General features: G+C 35.6%; 1 protein-coding gene across 1 annotated transcript in view; it reads left to right on the top strand.

Annotated features, from left to right (window-relative positions):
- Positions 1-21,157, top strand: part of LOC149088139 (agrin-like) — a 344,527-nt gene that overhangs the window by 211,627 nt on the left and 111,743 nt on the right. Inside the window, exon 5 of the mRNA XM_089244905.1 lies at positions 16,741-16,956. Coding sequence (XP_089101031.1) covers positions 16,741-16,956 — 216 coding nt within the window. The remainder of the gene's footprint in view (positions 1-16,740; positions 16,957-21,157) is intronic.

The raw sequence follows: 21,157 nt of genomic DNA, 5'->3' as shown, positions 1-21,157 counted from the left end.
AATTCCTGGTTGGAGGGGAAAATATCTAGATATGAATAATTCAAAACTAATTTCACCGAAAAACCTTGATCCACGAGTTATTTTTAAAAACTGAATTTAATGAATAAAAGGGGAAATTTCTTTTCTATAATCATTTTTTTTCTGTAATGAAGCTTTAGACTATTATGGATAAGTACAGTAAAAAAAATGGTAATTTTCGGATAGATAATTCATTATATTTGACAGGTTTCTTTTCTGTGGTAAAATTGTGAGATGATGGAATATAATGGTAAAGAATTTATAAATGAGGAAAAAATTCAATAATGTACTTAAATAATCGGTTGGGTTTTTTTTTTCATTTTAGTCTTATATAATGAAGTAGATTCAATTTTGTTTCCAAAGTGATGAGGGTTATATTTACCGTTTATGTTGAATAATTCAATTTACTCTTGTTTGTAGTGAAAAATGAATGATTTTTAGTGTTGTTTCCGCGTAGTTTTATTTTCCCTACCGATATTTTAAAATAGCAGTGTATTTCATCTATCATGAGAAGATACTCGACCACACCTTTTTGAAAAATGAGAATTCATAAAAAACGTTCAAAAATAAATTTCTTGTTTGGTGGAGGTTTAAGGTATTTTGTTTTCCGTGGCTTTTTTTCCATAGCCCGATTTTGACATTTACCAATCACATAATGTCGAAACGGCTAGAAAGTCAATAAATTAAAATACAGTAGAGCTCGGTTTATTCGAATTTTGTATAATTCGAACTCTTGCGAACTCTCCTTGAGTTTCCCATGTAATTTAATGTTGGAATTTCTGGTTTTATTCGATTTTTCCGAAAATTTGGAGGTGGAAGTAAAAAAATCATGATTTTTTTTGTACATGAAAATTTAGTTTGGGAAAAATTCCACAACGAGAAGCCAGACTTTTCATCTTTCGATAAAGTTCTCAAGCTTTTCTCCATCAAGTTGATTACGATCAAATCGCAAATTAGGCTTCAATCATGGTCAAGAAATTTTGCAAGTGATGATGATTCCAGAACAGTGGAATGATGTACAACAAAGATCAACTATCATAATTATAAGCTATTGAAACTTGGGTATCAAGTTTCGTAACTGATCATAAAATTTAAATAATTAGTAATTATTAACTCATGTGAATTTGATGAATAAGTTGCAATTTGTAGTCATTTCATAGATCCCGGATAGATTAATTGAATAATTCAAATTTTAGATAATTCGAACTTTTTTTCCGGGGGGGTCACTTTGACTGCAGTAGTCTTTTTATAGTTTTTACATTAAAAATTACTCCGGTAATGAAAATATTTCAAAATAGTAAAATTCCATCAAAATGTTTTGAAAGGAAAAAAAGCATTATTTTACCAGTAATTATTATTTAAAGTTACAATTTATTAACATTACAATTATTTAAAGTTACAATACAACAATTATTTCTTGAAAGTAAGAAGCATTAGAGGCTGAACCGTTTTACCGAAACATTATTGATAATGTAATACAACAGTCATTTTCATGAATGAATTTTATGTTTCATCATTTTCGACAAAAAAAAATGTGGTAGAATCTTAAAATATGAAAAATCTGAATGGAAAGTGTTTGTACCAAAAAATATTTTTCTACATAAAAGAATTTTGTGGAAAAAAATAGGAAAATCTCATATGGGGTCAAATTGGTACTCGCTAAGTCGTCTTAACGCTTCTGCCAACCTGGGGATGGTAGAGTGACGCGTTATGCGGATGACCCGATAACGAGGTTGGACTGTATTGATCACCAACGTTATAGCAACTTGAAGGCATACAGTAATATCGCTAATTAACGATGATTCTGAAGTAATAGAACGTAATTTTTGAAATTATGATATTTAAAAGCTAGTCCCAACATGTGTTTTTAAAATAAGAAACAAAATGGGTGTATGTAGAAATGTCATGCATCATCATCTCCAAAATATAACCAGTTTGCGAGGAATCTTGTATTAGCAAGTGGAGATGACAATTCCACATACTGTCGCCATCTGGTGGCCTATATCAATCACGAGCAATTAGTTGATTGCTACTGCCGTCAATGTCGGACCTCACAATATACTGTATATGTACGCTCCAAGGGAGAAATATTGTAGCTGTTTCCATACCTAAGTTGGTAGACCACTCATCCAACAAACGGGAGACCGGGGCCGAGTCCCAGTGCAGGCAAAGATGGATTTTCTTCCTTGTAATCCAAAATATGGCTATTTTTTCGAGGAATCTCGTTAGATGGGTCTAGTCCAGTGTATCTCAAGATGGCAGTTTCTAGGGGCGTCGCCAACCTTTGTCAGGAACGTTGTGACGAGCTGGAAATATTGATTTATGTACCTATTTAAGTGGTACTTTTATAAGTGAACGTATATATTAACACTTTAAGCGACAATTAGAAATCACTAAACCACCCTTCAAAATGCCATATCTTTTTAAATGAAGTAAGCTTTCTTCCGATATTCAGCAGGTGCAAACTAGAAATTGATTGAGAAATCAACTTAACAGAATATCTGGACTCGTCCGGGATGAAATAAGAGATTTTTATAAAGACGAGATATCTCGTCGATACCTCTTAAAGAGTTAAACTATTCTGGGGAGCGGTGGATGAACGATGAATCGGGATAAGCAACCGTGAAGGATAAAAGTTTGAGAACCACTGGTCTAGGTATAAACATTTAAAAACAAACCACATCAAGCTAGACTCTAGCTAATGTATAATTCGTGAAACACAAAATCATTTTCATAACTTCTTTTTACTTGCCTACGTACATTAATACAGAAGATTATATAGTAAATTATATCCTACTTGATAAAGGAAATCACCGTTTAAAATAAAAACAACAATCGTTCCAGATTTCAATTTCCTTTGCATTAAAAACAAAGAAAGAAACCATTCAGGAAATGGGGAAAAAATCCATTCACCTCCATTATAAAATAAATCTAATTAATCTAAAGCAAAATAAAAAAGAAGCAAATATTCATTTAAATTTCTTATTTAATCTTTGCAAAGTCATATCCGAATAAAATTAATTTGAAACAACAAAAAACAATGGATTTCTTTTCCCTTTGTTATTTAAGAATGAATATATAAAAAACCTTGTGTTCGTTAGAAAGCGATTTCGAGTGTTCTAGAATCAAATCACTCTTTCCTGGCCAAAAAATAAACAGAGGAAAACTTTTTTTTTCGCCGTTCTTTTGAAAATCCGGGACTTTTTTTTTCTGGAACACTTAACTCGAGATAGAATTTTCTGTCCCGTTTGAGCCTTTTATGCTTTTTTTCCCCGTTTTCCTATTTTTTTTTTCTTTTCTCCCGGACGTTTATACATCTTCTTCAGTGAGTAAAGTAAACGTTATTCCTCTAGGAAAATATCAATACAAAAAAAAAAACTTCTTCAGCCATTGTGATAGACGTGAGTTCAGTCCAAAGAGACGTAAAACAGTTCTTTCTTTTTGGACGATTTAGTCCAAGTTCAAGATTTATTTAAGGAAGTGAGTCTTTCTTTTTCCTATTTTAAGACCTAAGAGAGAGAGAAAAAAAAAAGTTCTTTTGAACTGTAGAGTTTACTGTGTTTGTGATGTGTTTCTTTTTCCTCTCTAATATCGGTGGTGGTAGTATCTTTTCAAGAGGCCTTGTGAAGCCACGAGAAGAATGTGTTTGGGGCTTCTTATACGGGACGAACGAAGTTGAATTCTGTGGACAATGGGGAAATAGGCTTGCCCATGTTGATGTTGGTTTTTCCTTTTTCATCTCCATTCAACAACACTATAAATTCGGAAATACAAGGTGTTCCTTAAATCTGTAAATAGCTTTAAAATTCATAAAAATTGAAGGAATTGAACGGGTTTTCTAAAATTAGTTGTTCTCCCGACGTGGGATTGCTTTTGGTGAGCAAAAAAAATTAGTTCGAATTTCTGTGGATAGAGAACTACACGCAAATACAGTAACAGTGATTGGACCTGAACTTTTCTTCAATCATTTCTGTGTCCGAATCATTAGTTAAGTTTGAGCAGACGATTCATGGCTGAGATAACGCAACTTTGCCAATACTGTTTTACCCGCCAATATCAACATCGCGATGAAAATCTTATGTAAATGTTAGCAACCGGAAAGTTCCGGAATGAGTAGTTAATCTTACGCGCTATAAACAGGACTCTGATTTGCATATCTCCAGTGATTTGCTTTCGTAAAACGCTCTCCATCGACAAAAATGCAAAAAAATCCCCCTTCGTGAGAACAACTTTTTCGTAAACCGCATTCAAGTCTACCAATTCTTTCAATTTTTATATTTTACGTATCTATGGGATCCCCTTTACATTCACTTTAAGTTTAATTTAAAACTTAAATTTTTTGGTTGTCTTTCTTGCCGCGCCATCTATTGAAAATTGGTGGCATTTCATTCAATGAAATGCTATGTAAACCCAAAAATATTTGGGTTCAGTGGTGTAATATTGGCATTGATTCTTCGTAAAATTTTTACTTCGTTTCGCTTTGTTCAATACACAGAAATATTCCATTAATTATGTTTCTGTCCGGAATTTCATATTTTAATACGAGACTTCACTTCAGGCTTCTCGCTCAAAACTTGTTTATTACATGGGCCTACGTGAGTACGTCTGGCGTGGTCCTACGGTCCATACTTATTCATTTTTGTGAATCTTTAGATTATTATTCCCATTTATCTGCCTATTGCCAGTCAGAAAATTATTTTCCCTCATACATTTTTTGCTCGTCCCCACATCATTCATTCAGTTCTTTTTTGTCGGTCCGCAAATACTTTCTTCAGTTTGTTTTTACCGTCCGCATATTATTTCTCTCATTTTCAACGTTTCGCAAAATTTTTTAACTTTATTTCGCAGTTGTACAAAATTTGAAGAACGCTGCTTTAGACGATATATCCAATATAATTTATGTTTAATATATGGCGTAATCGAGTCCAGAAGTATTTTGTACATGCTACATGTATATGTATATCTGGCGTTTATCATTTTCAAAGTATTTTTCTCTTTCATTATTGAGGACATGAGTCAGAGTCAATAAAGAACTTCCTGCAAGCTAGTTAAGCCGCGAATCATGTAACTCGAGTGATCACATATTGTATGTTATAGCATGTGTATATTAGCTATCTGACGTTTCGTAAAATACATACGGTATATAGTCGTACATAAGTGTACTTGCATTTAATTTTGTTTAATTTCAGCTGTAACTATTTGTATGCTTTCCTTGGTAATTCAATGCGATCGGCCTTAACTGTAAACATTTACTTTCAATGTGTGTAGCATTATTCCTAATCGTGTTACACGGAAGGCACAAATAACGTTGCATCATTATCGATTCGGCTTAGCATGAACATGGTCATAATTTCGTGATAGTTTGTATTCGAACGCTGTGGACTATGATGTCTAAGGATAACGATTCGACCAGCGATGGAGCCACATGTACTTAAATGAGTTCCAACTAATTCGAGCTAATTGTTGATTTCTCAATAACGGGAATTCAGTCACCATTCGACTCAGCAGTGCCAACAATTTGGCAACTGTAGACATTGATCTTCAGAGTTCCCACGAATAAAAAGTGAAAAATACCCGAAATTAGAGCTGAACCCAGTTATTTATTCTGTTTTTATGATTACACAGTCGCCATCATGATTGGGGTCTTCCATTGTAGCGTTCACAGTGAATGCTGGACGAAAGCGGAGGATTATCTCTCATGTATACAGCCAAGTTATCAAACTGAATTAAGAAATGAAATGCACACTCTGATTCCCGTAGCAAGTACTGATTTTGTTGCTCCATTTCGAACAAAAAAACGTGAATTTTTTGGTCCCTGGTCCGGCACACGTGATACTACTTTTTGTTAAACTTAAATAGGAAAAAAAGTATATTAAGAATTAATTATTCCCACTCTGTTGTGGCCCAAAACTCGTAGCAAAATTATTTAAGTCAAGAGTGCTCTCGAACATGTTGAAAGTCCTTGTGATAAATAGAGTACAAAGAAATATACAGTATCTATATTTTATTACGCAATATCGAATTCATCAATATTTTTCTAACTGTGGAAAAAATATCTCGGTGAAAACGTGAATGTGTGTGTGCATTTCAGGATACGGTATCTTTAAAATAACGTTTACGCGGGATACTTTTGAACTGGGGTCCTTTTTTGACCCAAAACGATAAACTAATAAAGCATACTCTAATAATTGTAGAAAACCATCATTTTCAGGACTAATTTTTTTAGTTTTTCTAAGTAGCGCATTAAGCTAGGCAACTGAATTGTGAGTTTCATGAATATAGTTTCGGTCAGCAACCGAACAGCAGTGGTGGTTTTGTATGCTGTGATTGCACGGGGTATATCTCATTTATTCAAAATTTCAACTGTTGAGATAGTAATCAAGCTTTGTCTAGTTGGGTAGGTGTCTAATTAGAAACACAATTTAATTTTTTTAATTGTTGTATGATTAAAATTTCGTTTGATCTTACATTTTTTCCACAAAAATAAGCTCTCCTAACTTCAAAAATACGACCTACTTTGACCCAAAATATGATGGGACAAAGTACGCCACGCTATTGCAACCGTTGATGATTTGCTTGTAAGATACATTCGAAAACATAATTATATGATGTGTAATTATGTTTATTTTTTAAATGGCTTTCCTTTTTCCAAGTTTTTGTTTCCAGACTGGGAAGATGCCGCATAAATACAAGTGTCAATGTGGAAGTCAAAGTTATGCGGACTACACCAATGGCCACCTTCAAACTGTTTAGATACAATTAGATCTGGTTAAAAGACCAAAAGGCAAGCTGAAAATCACTTTAAAATACCCCGAAGCACCATTAAAAACAAACTTAAAAATGCATTTTCTTGGTAAACCAGATCACTCCAAGGGTTTTAGTGCAGCGGAAGAACTAGAATTTTCTAGTCACGTTGACAAAATGTGTGATTATGGTTTCCCAATAATTAGGCTTCCAAAGCCTGTCACACAAGATCTTTTTTGGTTAAATTGTAAGAGATAAGATTGTGTAAAAGTAATAAAAAAGCATAAGTATTGTTATTTTTATGATCAATACACACGCAAGTTGAAATATAAGTTTTCTTTCAGAAATTCAACTTTATTACGAGCCCAGATTCAAGAAATGCCCTAGCTTTTCATTTAGTGCTTTAAGATAGGAAAAATTGAGTTTAAAATTTACCCTCATACAAGGGTAGGTAACATTAGTCCAAAACTTTTTTTTTCAATTAGTTTGTAGGAAAAACTTTTTTTTATTAGCCTACATATGCTCAATATAAGTGAGCCTATCGATATAAAAAATTTCACCAGAACTTGAAAGCAGTAATAATATTGCGTTTATTGAGAAGCTAATCTGAAATTTAAAAGAAAAAAAAAATCCTCCAAAGTAGCCGACATTTACGGTACGCAAGAATATCGGAAATTCTCAGAAAAGACAGACAGTTCCGAATCGAAATTCGCACAAAAGCGTTAAACGAGATTAAAACGAAACGCGGGTCGGTCGCCTTGATAAAAGTAGCGACTGAATTTCCTTCGTAAAAGAATGTGTGAAAACCCGCATTGGTTTATTTCATTGAAGCGATTACAAGCGGAAAGATAATGTTCGCACCATTCCCTGTCAATGGATAACAACCAAACCTAACAAATCTTTTACTTCGTGGTCCATTGGGTAAGAAAGATCGTATCTTCACGGCCGGGCGCCATTGAAACCGTGTTTTAGCCGGCAAAACTGATTGTTCCACCAAAAACCCAGTGTTAAAAGTTCACAACTCTCTCTCTCTCTCTCTCTAATCGCTGTTTACAAGCTCCTGGAAAATAAAAGACGCTTCAATGGATCGTGGATGCTTGTTTAACACAACATATCTTCTATATTTATTTTGGAGAAACGACATTTGTCTTGCTTGCTACAAGAAAAATATGATATTTTTCAAAAAAACGAGAAAAAAATTTAAACACCGAAACCGTATTTATTCTCTAGAGTTTTCGGAACTTTTCTGAGGAAAACAAGATGAATCTCTTCCATGGAATGATATATTTTTCAGGAAAAAAAAATATTGTGAAATTGGGTTGTTTTTTCTTTTTTTGGTTTTTTTTTGTGCATCAAAATTGTATTACTTCGTTGTTTTTGAGTTATTTGTTATCCTTGTTGTTTATCTCCTTTTGTTCCTGGCGTTTGACGTATTGTCTGGAGTGTGTTTTTACTTATTTTAAATAATTCTGTCACGTTCGTTTTTGAAAAACAGTGAGCAGGGAAAGATATGCAAATGACAGGTGAAAGTGGAAATAAAATAGTCCGGATATTTTTACGGAAACAAAAAAAAAATTGTTAAAATATATTTTAAATTCTATTGTAGAGGCTAGAGCATTTTATATTGAGATTAAACTAAAACGGCGATACTATCAAATTTGTATGATTGCGAATTAATGGTAAAGACATACCGTATACTCCCGCATTAGCGCCAGCATGCCGTAAAATTCAGAAGATACAGGCTTTTTGAATGTCGGAGTCTGGTTCATTCCCGGCATGGCGGAAAAAAGGAAAGCTCAATATATGCACCCCCCCCCCCTTTTATTCGGGGCCCCGTTTGGCTCCACCCGTTATAATTCTGCGTGAAATACCGCAGTCGGGCATCATGGAAAAACTTCGCTAATGGGGGCGGGGGGCTTCTATACTGCGAACATAAATATTCCAAATAATCTGAGAAAAAATTGGGGTTAATTAATTAATTGTGCTTCAAGGCGAAACATTAGTTTTCTTTCTTGTTAAGCTGGTGGAAAATCACATTACAATTCCAGAACTGAGCCAAACCGAGATGTTTTGACATCCGTTGGATTTCGGCGACGTAATATCATTAGCATATTTTCATTTCCTCTCGCTCTCTCTCTCTCTCCCAGAATAGTATTTCTGCCCGCTTTTATTGTGATTAGCACATGAATAGCAAACAACGAAGCAAAAGCAGCTCCTTCCTGTTTCATAAATGGTAAACGCATCGCGTGAGAATAGATTAATCGAGAGCTCACGTGTAGAACGTGTGTCGAGGACTTTGTAACCATCATCAAAACTGCATCAAAAGTAATCTCCCAATTAAATCCGGGTGCAACCCTCTCCTTTGATGTCGCATTCTCCCCCACTCGCAACCCCGTAATACGGTATCCGCAACAACGAGAGCGAGCATAGTTTAGTGGGTGCCCCAGGAATATCGCCGTACAAATTATAGCTGCCTCGTACTTAATGGAGGATGGGATTAATTTAACAACTCGGGTGAGATTTGTTTACTTGTTCCGGCTGTGTAGATTAAGCGGAATAATTGACTCATTAAATTTTAGTAGCTCACTTCCAGTAAATGATGTTGTTATCTTGCCGACGGCAAAAGGAAGAGACCTGCACCCACATAGTTGGAATCTCTCTCCCTTTTAGGTCTTCCTCAATGTGGTGTGTAGTTTCCGCTGAATTCGGGAAATTTAAAAAAAATGAATAAATTTAATTTTAGTTTTCCGGAAACTCCTTTAGCTACTTATACGTGGTTTATCCACTTTTATCGGTATTCTATACTTAGTTCATAAACCGTCAGGGGAAAAAAATTCAAAAGTTTTAACTTCTAAATTTTTTTTTTTCAGAAGTTTTTTATTCCTACTGATTCATAGTGTACTCTTGTTATTGAATAGATAATTACTGAACCATTAGTTATTGGGGTTCTGAACCTGAGGTCCACTGACCCCAGTCCTTGGGAAACCTTCAAGATATCCGTGCGTTTGTCTGAGAAATCAATGAACTCAATTGTTTTAATAATGTGTCCTGAATATTTTATTGAAAATTGTGTGTATGCCGTTCATTTTATCACTGCAAGTAACTAGTGGTAACCAGTTTATGGGTGAAAGGAGTCCATGGCCTTCACTTTTATTGGTGCAAGGGGGTCTGTGGCCTTCATTCTGTCGGTGCAAGTGGTCCTTGGCCTTCGTTTAACCACTGCTGAGGGTTGGTTTTAGTTTTATCGGCGCAAGCAGTTCGTGGTCATTTTATACCTGCAAATGGTCCGAAGCATCCACTTTATCCGGAACACACCAGGGAATTTTTCTCTAATAGGGTTGTCAATAAATGGAATAGCTTACCCCCGGAGGTAGTAAATTGTAACACAATTGACACGTTTAAAGAGAAGTATGATAAACATGTTGGGGTAAATCGAGAAGCTATTCATACTTAGAATAAGACAACCATAAGTATTCTTTATGGGCATTGTATAATATTTTATCATGTGTATATATTGTTTATAATGTTTCTAATTACATTTTTAATTAGGTTACTTTATTTTTGAAATATATGACATCCATATTTTTTATAGCATCTTTTTCTCAACCACCTCGCATGGGCCTTTTGCCTGTTGTGGTGTTGTATTTGTATTTATCGGTAGGAGTAGGTCATGGCTTTTATTTTATCGGTGCAAAGGGATGGTTTTTGATTTTATTGATGTAGGTAGTTGTTCCGTAGCCGTTATTTTATGGTGGTTATGCAAGTAGTCTTCATTTCATAGGGGCAAATGGCCCATGGTCATTTTATCAGTGAAAGTGTTTCGTGGCCTTCCTTTTAACTGTGTAAGGAGTCCGTGGAATTAGTGTTATTAGTACAAGAGATCCATGAGGTATATACGGTTAAGAACTAACGTAGACGGAACTCACGAATGCGTACTGAATTTTTTAATGATTTTTTAATGTAAAAAATAACTTCTGAAAAAAAACACAAAATTTAAATTTTTATACGGTTCCTAGGCCTAAGTCGTATGTAATAAAAATTTATTCATAATAATATATATCCTTTGTTACAAAAAAAATCATTCGTTTATGATCAAAATTGATCAAGCTATGAAATGTTGAATTTTATGATTTTTAGGCAAAACCTTCATAAAAATTTATTATTCCATATTAGCTTCCAGAGGCCGTATAATATAATTAATAATATTTAAGATCTGGAAAACAATATGGTTTTGCTCAAAATTTCATTCGGTGACATAACATTAGGGACTGTCTGGGTGCTCTTGATAAACAAATTAAATTACTTAGGTATCAAATAATTTTATGAGAATGAGCTCTGTTTCTCTCAAATAAAAAGTTTTCCACCTTTAATTAGCTTCAAACTGTGCAATTTCGGTAATGAAATTCATAGAAACTTTCTGAAGCGGGAAAAAAGTTTCCCCTGGAAAAATGTGAATGTTAAAACATTACCACACACACATAAAGCGACTCTATCTGAAGATTTTGTTGCTATACGTTTTAATTAAGCGCATCATTTGAATAGTACGTGTAAAAATGTTAATATCTATCCGAATACCGATTGAAGCGCTAGAACGCTCCTGAATAAACCTATTTATTTTATGCTAACTTTGTACTTCTCAGGAATTGTCGTTTTCAACTGCCAAGTTCTAGAATTCTCTCGTCGCTGTAGCAGGTTTGATGTCACACAACGTGTTGCACCTACTGCTACTTACTACTAAAGCGTAATTGAGCGTGTCACACCTGAAAGCAGTAACGTCTCGACTCGCATAATGCATTTCACTCGACGCCAAGTGAACGGCGCAACGTCACCCGAGAGAAAAGTTTGTAACGTTCCTTCGGACGTGTGGTATGTCAAAATCCAACAAATGACACGTGAAATAAGAAAAATAAAATTCTCTAAGTAAGATTTACACGTGTCATAATACACATGTCGCAGTAATGGATTGTGGAATGTTTTCAAGACTTAAATAGCTGGGTTACCGAGCTTATTTAATTTCGAACGTACGAGCTTCACGGAATTCCTTTCCTCATGACGTATATTTAATAGATGGGATAAGAATAATATTTGTTGATGTCCCGTCATGTGCATACTTGTGTTAATATTCTCCTCTATCAAACGGAAATTACTTTTACGCTAGGAACACTTATCACAAATCCCATTGGGTCCGTGCGTGCGTGCGTGCCTGCCTATGGGAACTATCAAAATTTATCACGCAATCCACTCAAGTTTTCCTTTAGCAGGAGAAACTTTGAAACTCCATCTACGAGTATTCATCTATCACGCGACTATTCTTGTAGTTTTCCATCATATACAAGTTCGCATCATATATATTATTATCCTAAATATATAAGACTATATTTGATGGATTCTGTATCCTTGGTTCTTTTTCATCTCAATAAAGCAGAAGTTTAGGAGTTCACGGACTTCTTACGGTTAGATTTGAGAAAGACTGTGTAGCAGAAAAATTAATGGATCATCTTTAGACTCTTGTACAGCAGGGATGTCGAATTCGCGGCTTCCGCAAAAATCAAGTGGCGGCCCACGACGTCCCAACAAGTAAAAGAATATATATTGATTTCGTTTTTTTCAAATTAAAAGAAAACAAAACTTAATAATCTATTTATTAAACATTGTGAAGAATTTATCTCAGAAGTGGCAGTGAGAGAGCCGCTAAATACAAATGAAATCACTACGTATTCGACATATTCGAGAAAAATTTAAGCAATATAGTGACGGTTTCGGGCAGTTTCGGGCAGCAACAGTGGTGGTTTTGTATGCTGTGATTGCACGGGGTATATCTCATCTATCCAAAGCTTCAACTGTTGAGGTAGTGATCAAGCTGTGTCTAGTTGGGTAGGTGTCTAATTAGAAACACAATTTAATTCTTTTAATTGTTTTATGATTAAAATTTCGTTTGATCTTACATTTTTTCCACAAAAATAAGCTCTCCCAACTTCAAAAATACGACCTACTTTGACCCAAAATACGATGCCGCAAAGTACGTCACATTTTTGCAACCGTTGATAATTTGCTTGTAAGATACACTCGAAAACATAATTATATGATGTGTAATTAGGTTTATTTTTTAAATGGCCTTCCTTTTTCCAAGTTTTCGTTTCCAGACTGGGAAGATGCCGTATAAATACAAGTAGTTCCTTGGTTAACGAATGGATGATGTAAAAGCCACAGAAAATTTCTGTCTTAAATATGTGCAAGCTTTTCATGATATTTTTATATGGAGATGTATTTTGGTTGAAAGAACAACAGCAATTGATGATAATTTGATAGATGATAATAATAAATGATAGTTATTATTTACCTGATAATTAATATTCAGTAATGCAATTCTGCATCTACAATCAGATCGATACCAAAAGTTTTAATAGTTATGGGTGCAAAGTCGATCCAGCCATTGTTCTCAACTTGCTTTCTTCCTTGCTACCGCATGCAATTCAGGGCTACACAGGCCGCTGAGGTGGTTGAGTGGTCATAGTGAGGGACTCGCATCGCGAGAAGAATGGATTTGATCTCCAAATAGAAGAATGGTACCTTTTATACCTAAGAAAAATATAGGGTTTCCCAGGGAAAAGCCTAGAAAGGAGGCCATGCGAGCCTTAGAGGAGGGATGAAGGAAAAAAAACTAAATGGCAGGGCCGTCTTAAGAACATGGGGCCCCCCAGGCCAAGGGATTTTTCTGTCTACATGGAAAATTTTTAAAAAAATTCAACTACTTTTTTTTTAGGCCTCTCTGCTCTTGAGGCCCCCAGGCCGTGCCCGGGTGATCCCATGCGTTAAGACGGCACTGCTAAAAGGTCCGAACTTTTGAACTGTACGGGTTCGGAAATCATCGTAAGTCAAACTCACGACAAAATTCTCTCACTTGGCATATGAAACATAGAGGACATAAGTAGAGCTGGTGAAAACATTTTTTTTCAAAACACCGCCAAGATTGATCCACAATACCACAAGAGCTCCGAATCTATTTGTTCAAGTCGAACCTTCTTAGCTCGGAAAGTGACTGTAATAGAAAATAGATTATTCTATTTGAAATCATTACAGTTATCAATTTTATGACTCGGTTTAATTTCCGTTGTAGTTTCCATCAAAACTTCAAATTTACACGCACATCAAATACTTGTTAATACGTCATGTCTAGTTCCGATTCCAAACGCAAATCATTCCATAATGAATTCTTCCAACATTGGTGGTATAGACAAACACTAACTAGATCTGATGGAATTTTCTCTCCAGCACACATATTGTCTAATTCACGTTATTACGGAGTATTTCAAAGCTTAGAAAAGCACTGACATCATCACTCAATGACCTGGTTATAAATGATACCGAGCAGAAGGTCATTTATCTTGTACATCCGGTAATTTTCAAGACAAAAGACTGGAGTTTTCGTCGCCAAAGCGGAAAGAGTTCTGGATGGAACCAAAACCCGTTATGAACCGTTGATTCTCTGAAAAATGAACACGCGCTAACTTTGTGTGCGCTGTTAATACTTCGAACCGTCGATCCGCCCAAAGATATACCATTTTCAGCAAGAAAATGGCTGAAGGTGGGGGGGAATCACGTGTGTTCGGTGTGAAAAGACTGCAAACGTATTATTGATACTCTTTTCACCCGGGCCATGGATGGTCGTCCCGAAGCTCTCTTTCTTTTCCAACACGCGACCTGGAAGGAAAGTTAATGACACAATAGCGAACGATCCTTACTCGTCGAAAATTGCTCGAGTTGTCGAAATTAATATTAAACTGCAGTTTAAACGTATCTCAATGAGCTGATGATGTAAGAACGAAAATATTATAAATCGTTATCTCACATTAAAGGAAAGAACTCGAGATATATACGTTCGGTCTAGAGAACGAAATCTGGATAATGGATCCCTAATTCTTATATGAATGAGGGAATTTTCACGTGAGAGGGTAATGTACCGAAACAGGAAGAAGAAAGTCAAAGAATTTATGCATAAAAATATCGTATCGTATCGTTATTTAAGTGATATACTTTTGATTATTACTCGATTTGTGTGTGGTGGCTTTGCTGATCGCAGGCATTTTTTGTTGTGCGATATGGGAATAAGTAATCATTAGTTCCAGTTTATAACGGTTGCATTTCTTAATTTCCGCTTTGGTCTACATCTACATGTGATGTTAAACCTATTTAGAATCTGTACTTTTAATTGATAAATGATATAACTTATATTTCAAAAAATTCTTATTATATACAGGGTTTCCCATAAATCTATAGTAGTTCAAGAATTTATAACAACTGAAATAAATAGTATATTTGAATACGATTTTTGCATAAAAGTTATATACATTCTCGTGAAGGTGAGTCTTTTTTTTTTTGGCCCAGACAAAACAATTAGTTAAAGCTTTTGTCGATAGAGAGCGCTGCATGAAAGAAAATCAGGAGAGATTGGACGCCTTTTTAAATCTCTTCTGTTTCCGAAACGTTTCGGTTTCATTATCAAAAAGGTGTCTTCGCGTTCTCCTAAAGTCCTTCTTCTGCCTTTCCCGAGGCTTAGCTTTTCTTGGACTGGAGTATGCTGTAAGGCTTTGGAGGACATACCTACGGAGAGACATAGACTTGGTTGAGGGGGTGCAAGCCTGAGTTATGAAGAGAGACGTTATTTTTTGAATATGTTTACATATTGAAAGAACGCACGCGTCGGGGGGATAAGATCGAAGTGTTCAAAACTTTCTACAGAACATTATGTGGCACACATTTAACTGGGTGGGCAAAAAGGCGAAAGATTAGCTCGAAGGTTGAAGAGAAGCCAGAGCATTAACTGGGTGGGCAGCTGATCCTAGATGCATTATTCCAACTAAAAAAGTGAAAATATCAAAATAACTTGTAGAATTCAGGTAGGCCTACATCATTCATAATGCAAGGGGGTTGTATAGTTATTAAAATACAAAAACCACGTTTTTAGAGTCACCGTGCCTGTCAAAAACACAATTCAAAAGTTATTGCTTGGTCTTCTCTGGGGCCAACAGGAAAAAATGTAACGCATCTAAGCGAAATATTCTCTGAGATATTTGAATTCAAAAAATTGGGAGAAAAATTTGAAAAGAACAGGAAAATCTCATGAACAACGCTTCTTTCCCTTATTTGTGTTGTTCTTTCCCAATTTTCCTCCAATTTTTGAATGCAGTTATCACAGTGAATATAGAATACACTTAGAAATATACAGGTTTTATTTTCTCAGAGAAACAAGAGCAACAACTTTCTATTTGAGGAGAGGGGTGTCCGTATAGAAAGTTAGTTTTTGTATTGTAATAACTATACAACCCCCTTGCAATACTAATGACGTATATCTAAGGCATACGCGTTATTTGGATACTTTTTCGACCTGGAAGTGTACCTCTAGGATCAACAGCTTGTCATTAAAATGTGACCTAGCCACTTTCCTTACTACCCAATACAAATACATAACGAAAAAATCCATTTTATAAACATTAAAGTTCATCGAATGAATCGCTGAGATTTTTGGTCAGTTTTTCGATTCCAAAAGTACGTATTTCAAACATGAAAATACATCACGAATCCATTGATGTAAGGTATGCCAGGGTCATTTTTCCACTCATCAGGTACATACATCTGAAACCGCGCATCTGGTCATACAATAGAAGGTTATCTATCAATTTCCAAGAAATTTTCTTTCAGATCCGGGTATAAATTTCTCCGAACTGAAATCTCTCAAGTAAATTGTTTTCAGCACGGAATCTGCAGCTGTGTGCTCATAAGTTTCAATTCTTTCATGAATATCATTTGCTGTTGATTCATGGAAGTCTTTTGACGCATGCAAGAATATATATAACTTCTATACTTGAAAATTTATCGATTCGTTCAAGTGATTAAATGGAGATTTCATTTTTAAACGAGTAGTTCAACAGTCGTTTGTGTTTCATGACGTATTTTTTTTTGTGTTTTTTATTATTACAGATCCATGCGAGACCGTCGATTGCCCCGTGTCGCAGGTTTGCCAACTGGACGAGAATAGAAACCCAATATGCAGGTGTAATTCAATTTGTTCTCCAGAGGTGAGGCCCGTTTGCGGATCTGACGGCAAGACTTACACGAACGAGTGTTCGCTCAGGGTCGAAGCTTGCAGGTCCCGGAAGAGTATCAGGATAATATACGCTGGGGAATGCAGTACAGGTAAACAAACATGTTCATATAATTTTCTTTTTTTTAGAGGAAATGTTCATTAATCTACCTAAAAATTTTCCGATAGAATAGTGTGTTCTGTTTCTCTCTTAAAACCTACCATAAATCCTAAAAATAATGTATATATGCATGCATGGTTTTCAGCAGCCTTTATGAACCTGCGTATGCTCCGTTCACACTGCTATGATGTATTTATTAACGGATGTTGTAATTATTATGCCCTACAAGATGATATAAGGCTTACAGAAAATTAATATGTATGGTAGAACTAAATTATGGTAGATAAGAAAAACCTTTCCCGTTACTGTCAAATATCGAGCAGAGTGTTCAGTGTTTCAACAAGTACCAAAAAATAGACTGACGGTGCTGTTTCGTCGGTTGTCCCTGTATTGCCCATTTCAGGTCGCATTTACATCTTGAGCGCATCAACAATGATATTCTGAAGTGTATCATCAATGTACGTTGTCAATCTACATCGCCAATGTACATCTAGAGCAGTGTTTCCCAAAGTGGGCAATATCGCCCCCGGTGGGCGATGTAATGGTCCAAGGGGGCGATAGAACCTACTGATTTAACATAGGATCCTATGGGTTTACTTGAGTTGGGGGGCAATGAGAAGAAAAAATTTCTGATGAAGGGGGCGATGGAACAAAATGTTTGGGAGACTATGATCTAGAGTGTGTCATCAATGTCTGGAGTGCATCATCCATGTAAATCTTAAGTACTTCATCAATGTACATCTGTAGTGCATCATCAGTGTACATCTACTACTTCACCACTCGCAGGGTCCCTTGAGAGAAGGTTTCTGGCAGCTCGTTGATTTTCCCGACACATCCATCCTCTTGGAACGATTTCATGTCTCAAAAATGAAGCAGGGTACGTCTGGTATTTCAATGTCAACTACAAGTGAGGCTCCCTTATTGCTAGAAGTGTTTTTTTCCTGACGTATTGTCGTTCGCATCATTTTGATCATTTCTGAAGTGATGACACATTCAATACATAATGTATTGTCTGATCATAGCTATAAATATCATTATTTGTAGATTATGGGTGTACAAAGACATAACTATACGTCCTATATATACAATAACTGAACAAATAAATAACTTATCTAGAACCATGGGCACAGAAAAACTGAGTACAGCGAATGAATAAAAAAAAACTACGAAAGCAACTTTTCGATTTTTTTGGAGATATCTGAACATTTTTCCGCGCTTATTGTATTTTTTTTTTTTTTTTGAAAGTGGACGGTATCTCGTCAGATATTTGCACGTATCCCAGCGCTGATGTGTGTCACGTACCGCGAAGGACATCGAGGTTGAGTTCGAAATGGAATGGGAGGATTACATGCATCGGAAATGCATGAGAAGAAGCATCGATATACGGCATCCGGGACGCAGAATAAAATACTTTAAAAAAAGTAAAAAAAAAGGGCAAGAAATTCCTGACATTTTTTTTATTTTTCCTGTGTATTAACATTAGAAAAAACTGATTCATTTCAAAGAGAATAAAGTAATTTTCTGAATTCATTTTATTCGTTTCTGAAATGAGTAGCTGGCATACATTTTTTTACAGGGGATATTGATATCGATATACAGAGTGTAAATACTTTAAAAATTCATAAAAATTGGAGGAATTAATGTATTTGAATGGAGTTTGCGAAAAACTTATTCTTACTATAAGAGGTATTTTCTTTGGAACAGGGAGCGAGCGAAACCATTCCGTAAGGAGTGATTGCACCTGAATATTTCTTCAATCTCCCCTGTGTCCGAAAATTTCCTTCAGCCGGTGATCTGTGGCTTAGATAAAACAACTTCACCAATAGTGCTTTGTCAACATCACAATGAAAACCTCATTTAAATGCCAGAAACGGGAATGTTCAGAAATGACTTGTTAATCGTACACCCTGCATTCCATAGGATTCTGATTTGCATATTACGAGTGATTTGATTTTGTGAAACGCATTCTATCAAGAAAAATTTGAACTAATTTTTTTCCTGCGCTGGAAAAAAAAATTCCCTTTTCGTGAGGCTAGCTGTTTCGCACACACACCTCACTCAAATTTTCCAATTCCTTCAATTTTTGAACTACAGTAGTTCGAATTCATGCAGGACCTCGTACAACAGGGGTGTCAAACTGAATTGTTTTCTGAGCCGTTTGCTTCAACATTATTTTTCAAGAGGGCCACCAATTGTTAAATATTGTAAACTTTATCGCAAACCGCATTCAAATTACCAATCCTTCGATTTTTAGGAAATTTAAAATTATTTACGAATATATAAGACACCCCCTGCACTGTAGATAATTTGTTACGTACTACATAGCTATGTACATGAAAAACAGTATTTTTTTATTTTTTACCTCTAATTAGTACTGAAAATTAGTCCTACAAAATAATTTATTTACATTATAATTATTTATTATCTCACTGCATTTACATTTATATGTATATATTTTATATATATTATATATATTTTTTACAGGAAAAAAATTAGTTCAAATTTTTTTCGATAAGGGGGCCCCCTCACGATAACCAATCACTGGAATATGCGAATCAAAGTCTTATAAAATGCAGGCTATATGATTAACAAAGCTCATTTCTGAATTTTTCTCTTTTAATTTGGTCTTCATTGTGATGTTGGCATTAGTGGAAGAAGCACTGTTGGTGAAATTGTGTCATGTAAGCAACAAACCTTTCCAAACGTTTTAGACAAAGAAGATATTGAAGAAAGATTCATCCAATCATTCTTGCCGGAATTTCATGCAGCGCTCTCTACCAACAAAATGTTGAACTAATTTTTTTCTATATCAAAAGAATGTCCCTTCGTGAAAAAAAACTGTTTTGCTGACGTTTGCTGACGGGGGGGGGGGGCGTCAAAAATGTCTAAAAATCTGCTGAGGTAATACTTGAATATCCTCTGCACCGTTTCCTTAAATTTTTTAACTATTTACGAATTTACGCGACACCCTACACGTAAACATGCAAAGCATTTGTAAATTCATAAACATATGTAATTTTTGCACAGTCGTATATATATATATCTTGCATAGCAAATCTCATATTAAACGTAATTCTTAAGTGAAATACGAACCACAAACCATTCTAAATGCGAATTCTGATCCCCCCCCCCCCCGATATGCTGTGTAAAGAGGCATCTGCCGTGTGTGGATTTTCTACTAATCACATTCACTATTAATGAATAGCTACTACTAAACCATACATGCACCTCGTCCATATTCGTTGGCGGAACCTTATTAATGAATAGCTGTAGGGTCAACTCACGCGCTTTAACCGATGTTCTGAAACCATGCCATTCTACGATGTCTTTTATAGAAGTTATATAAAATGAACCGCGACGGCATTTAACAAGATTTATGATTCTCATGAATTGCGACCGGAATATTTATTTCGTGGCAATTAAATGAAGTGAAACTCTATGGTATCTGATTCAAACAAGCTGCTGCTACCGAACATCAAATATGAAAATTTTATCATTACTCGTGATTTTTATTCTTCCTTCACACACTATTACGACCATGTAGATCAGAGTTGGCCATCTTCTCTCTGTTCCAGGGCCAACAACGTAATGGTAAGGCGAAGTGTCGCGGGACGCACCTGGGGCAAAACTCCGCTATATAAGCCGCATGCACAAGGCACTCCGGCATATAAGCCGCAACCAGCTTACCATAGCATAGCGGGTCATAAACATTTTGACGGGATTTACTAACAACCATTAACTGAACTTTTCCTTAATAACTATAAATAACTATTAATGAATTATCAACTGAACTCTTCATTTTTTAGAAAAGCCTGCGTATTTATATGCTCTCTCCTAGGGAGTTAAATCAACGCAGAAGGAAATAGCTGCAGCGTGGACTGTAATTTCTCACCAAACAGATGTTTGCCCTTCTCCCATGACCAGCTCCCAGGGGTGATGCTGGGATTACAGAATGACTAGTAAACAGCCTGGGAAGGTGTATTTAATACGTCAGTTAATAAGTAAGATCGGGCTGCTTTTCTGGATCCTGACTGGATAGAATTTTTCCAGAGTTTTGTCAGTCGGGAGATCCACTCCACTAGTCCACCACAAAATTTGATATGAAAAAATGTTTGGTGTTTACGCATCCAATTTTTTCCACGTTTCTAAGCATCTCATTAGATTCAATGAAGCCAGCAGATCCTTTATGTGCG

Source organism: Pholcus phalangioides, unplaced genomic scaffold, assembly GCF_987345545.1.
Source record: "Pholcus phalangioides strain wild (caught in Gottingen) unplaced genomic scaffold, Ppha-v1.0 ptg000003l_1, whole genome shotgun sequence".
Taxonomy (NCBI): domain Eukaryota; kingdom Metazoa; phylum Arthropoda; class Arachnida; order Araneae; family Pholcidae; genus Pholcus; species Pholcus phalangioides.
Note: the sequence above shows the minus strand (reverse complement) of the source record. Positions and strands in the feature narration are given on the sequence as shown.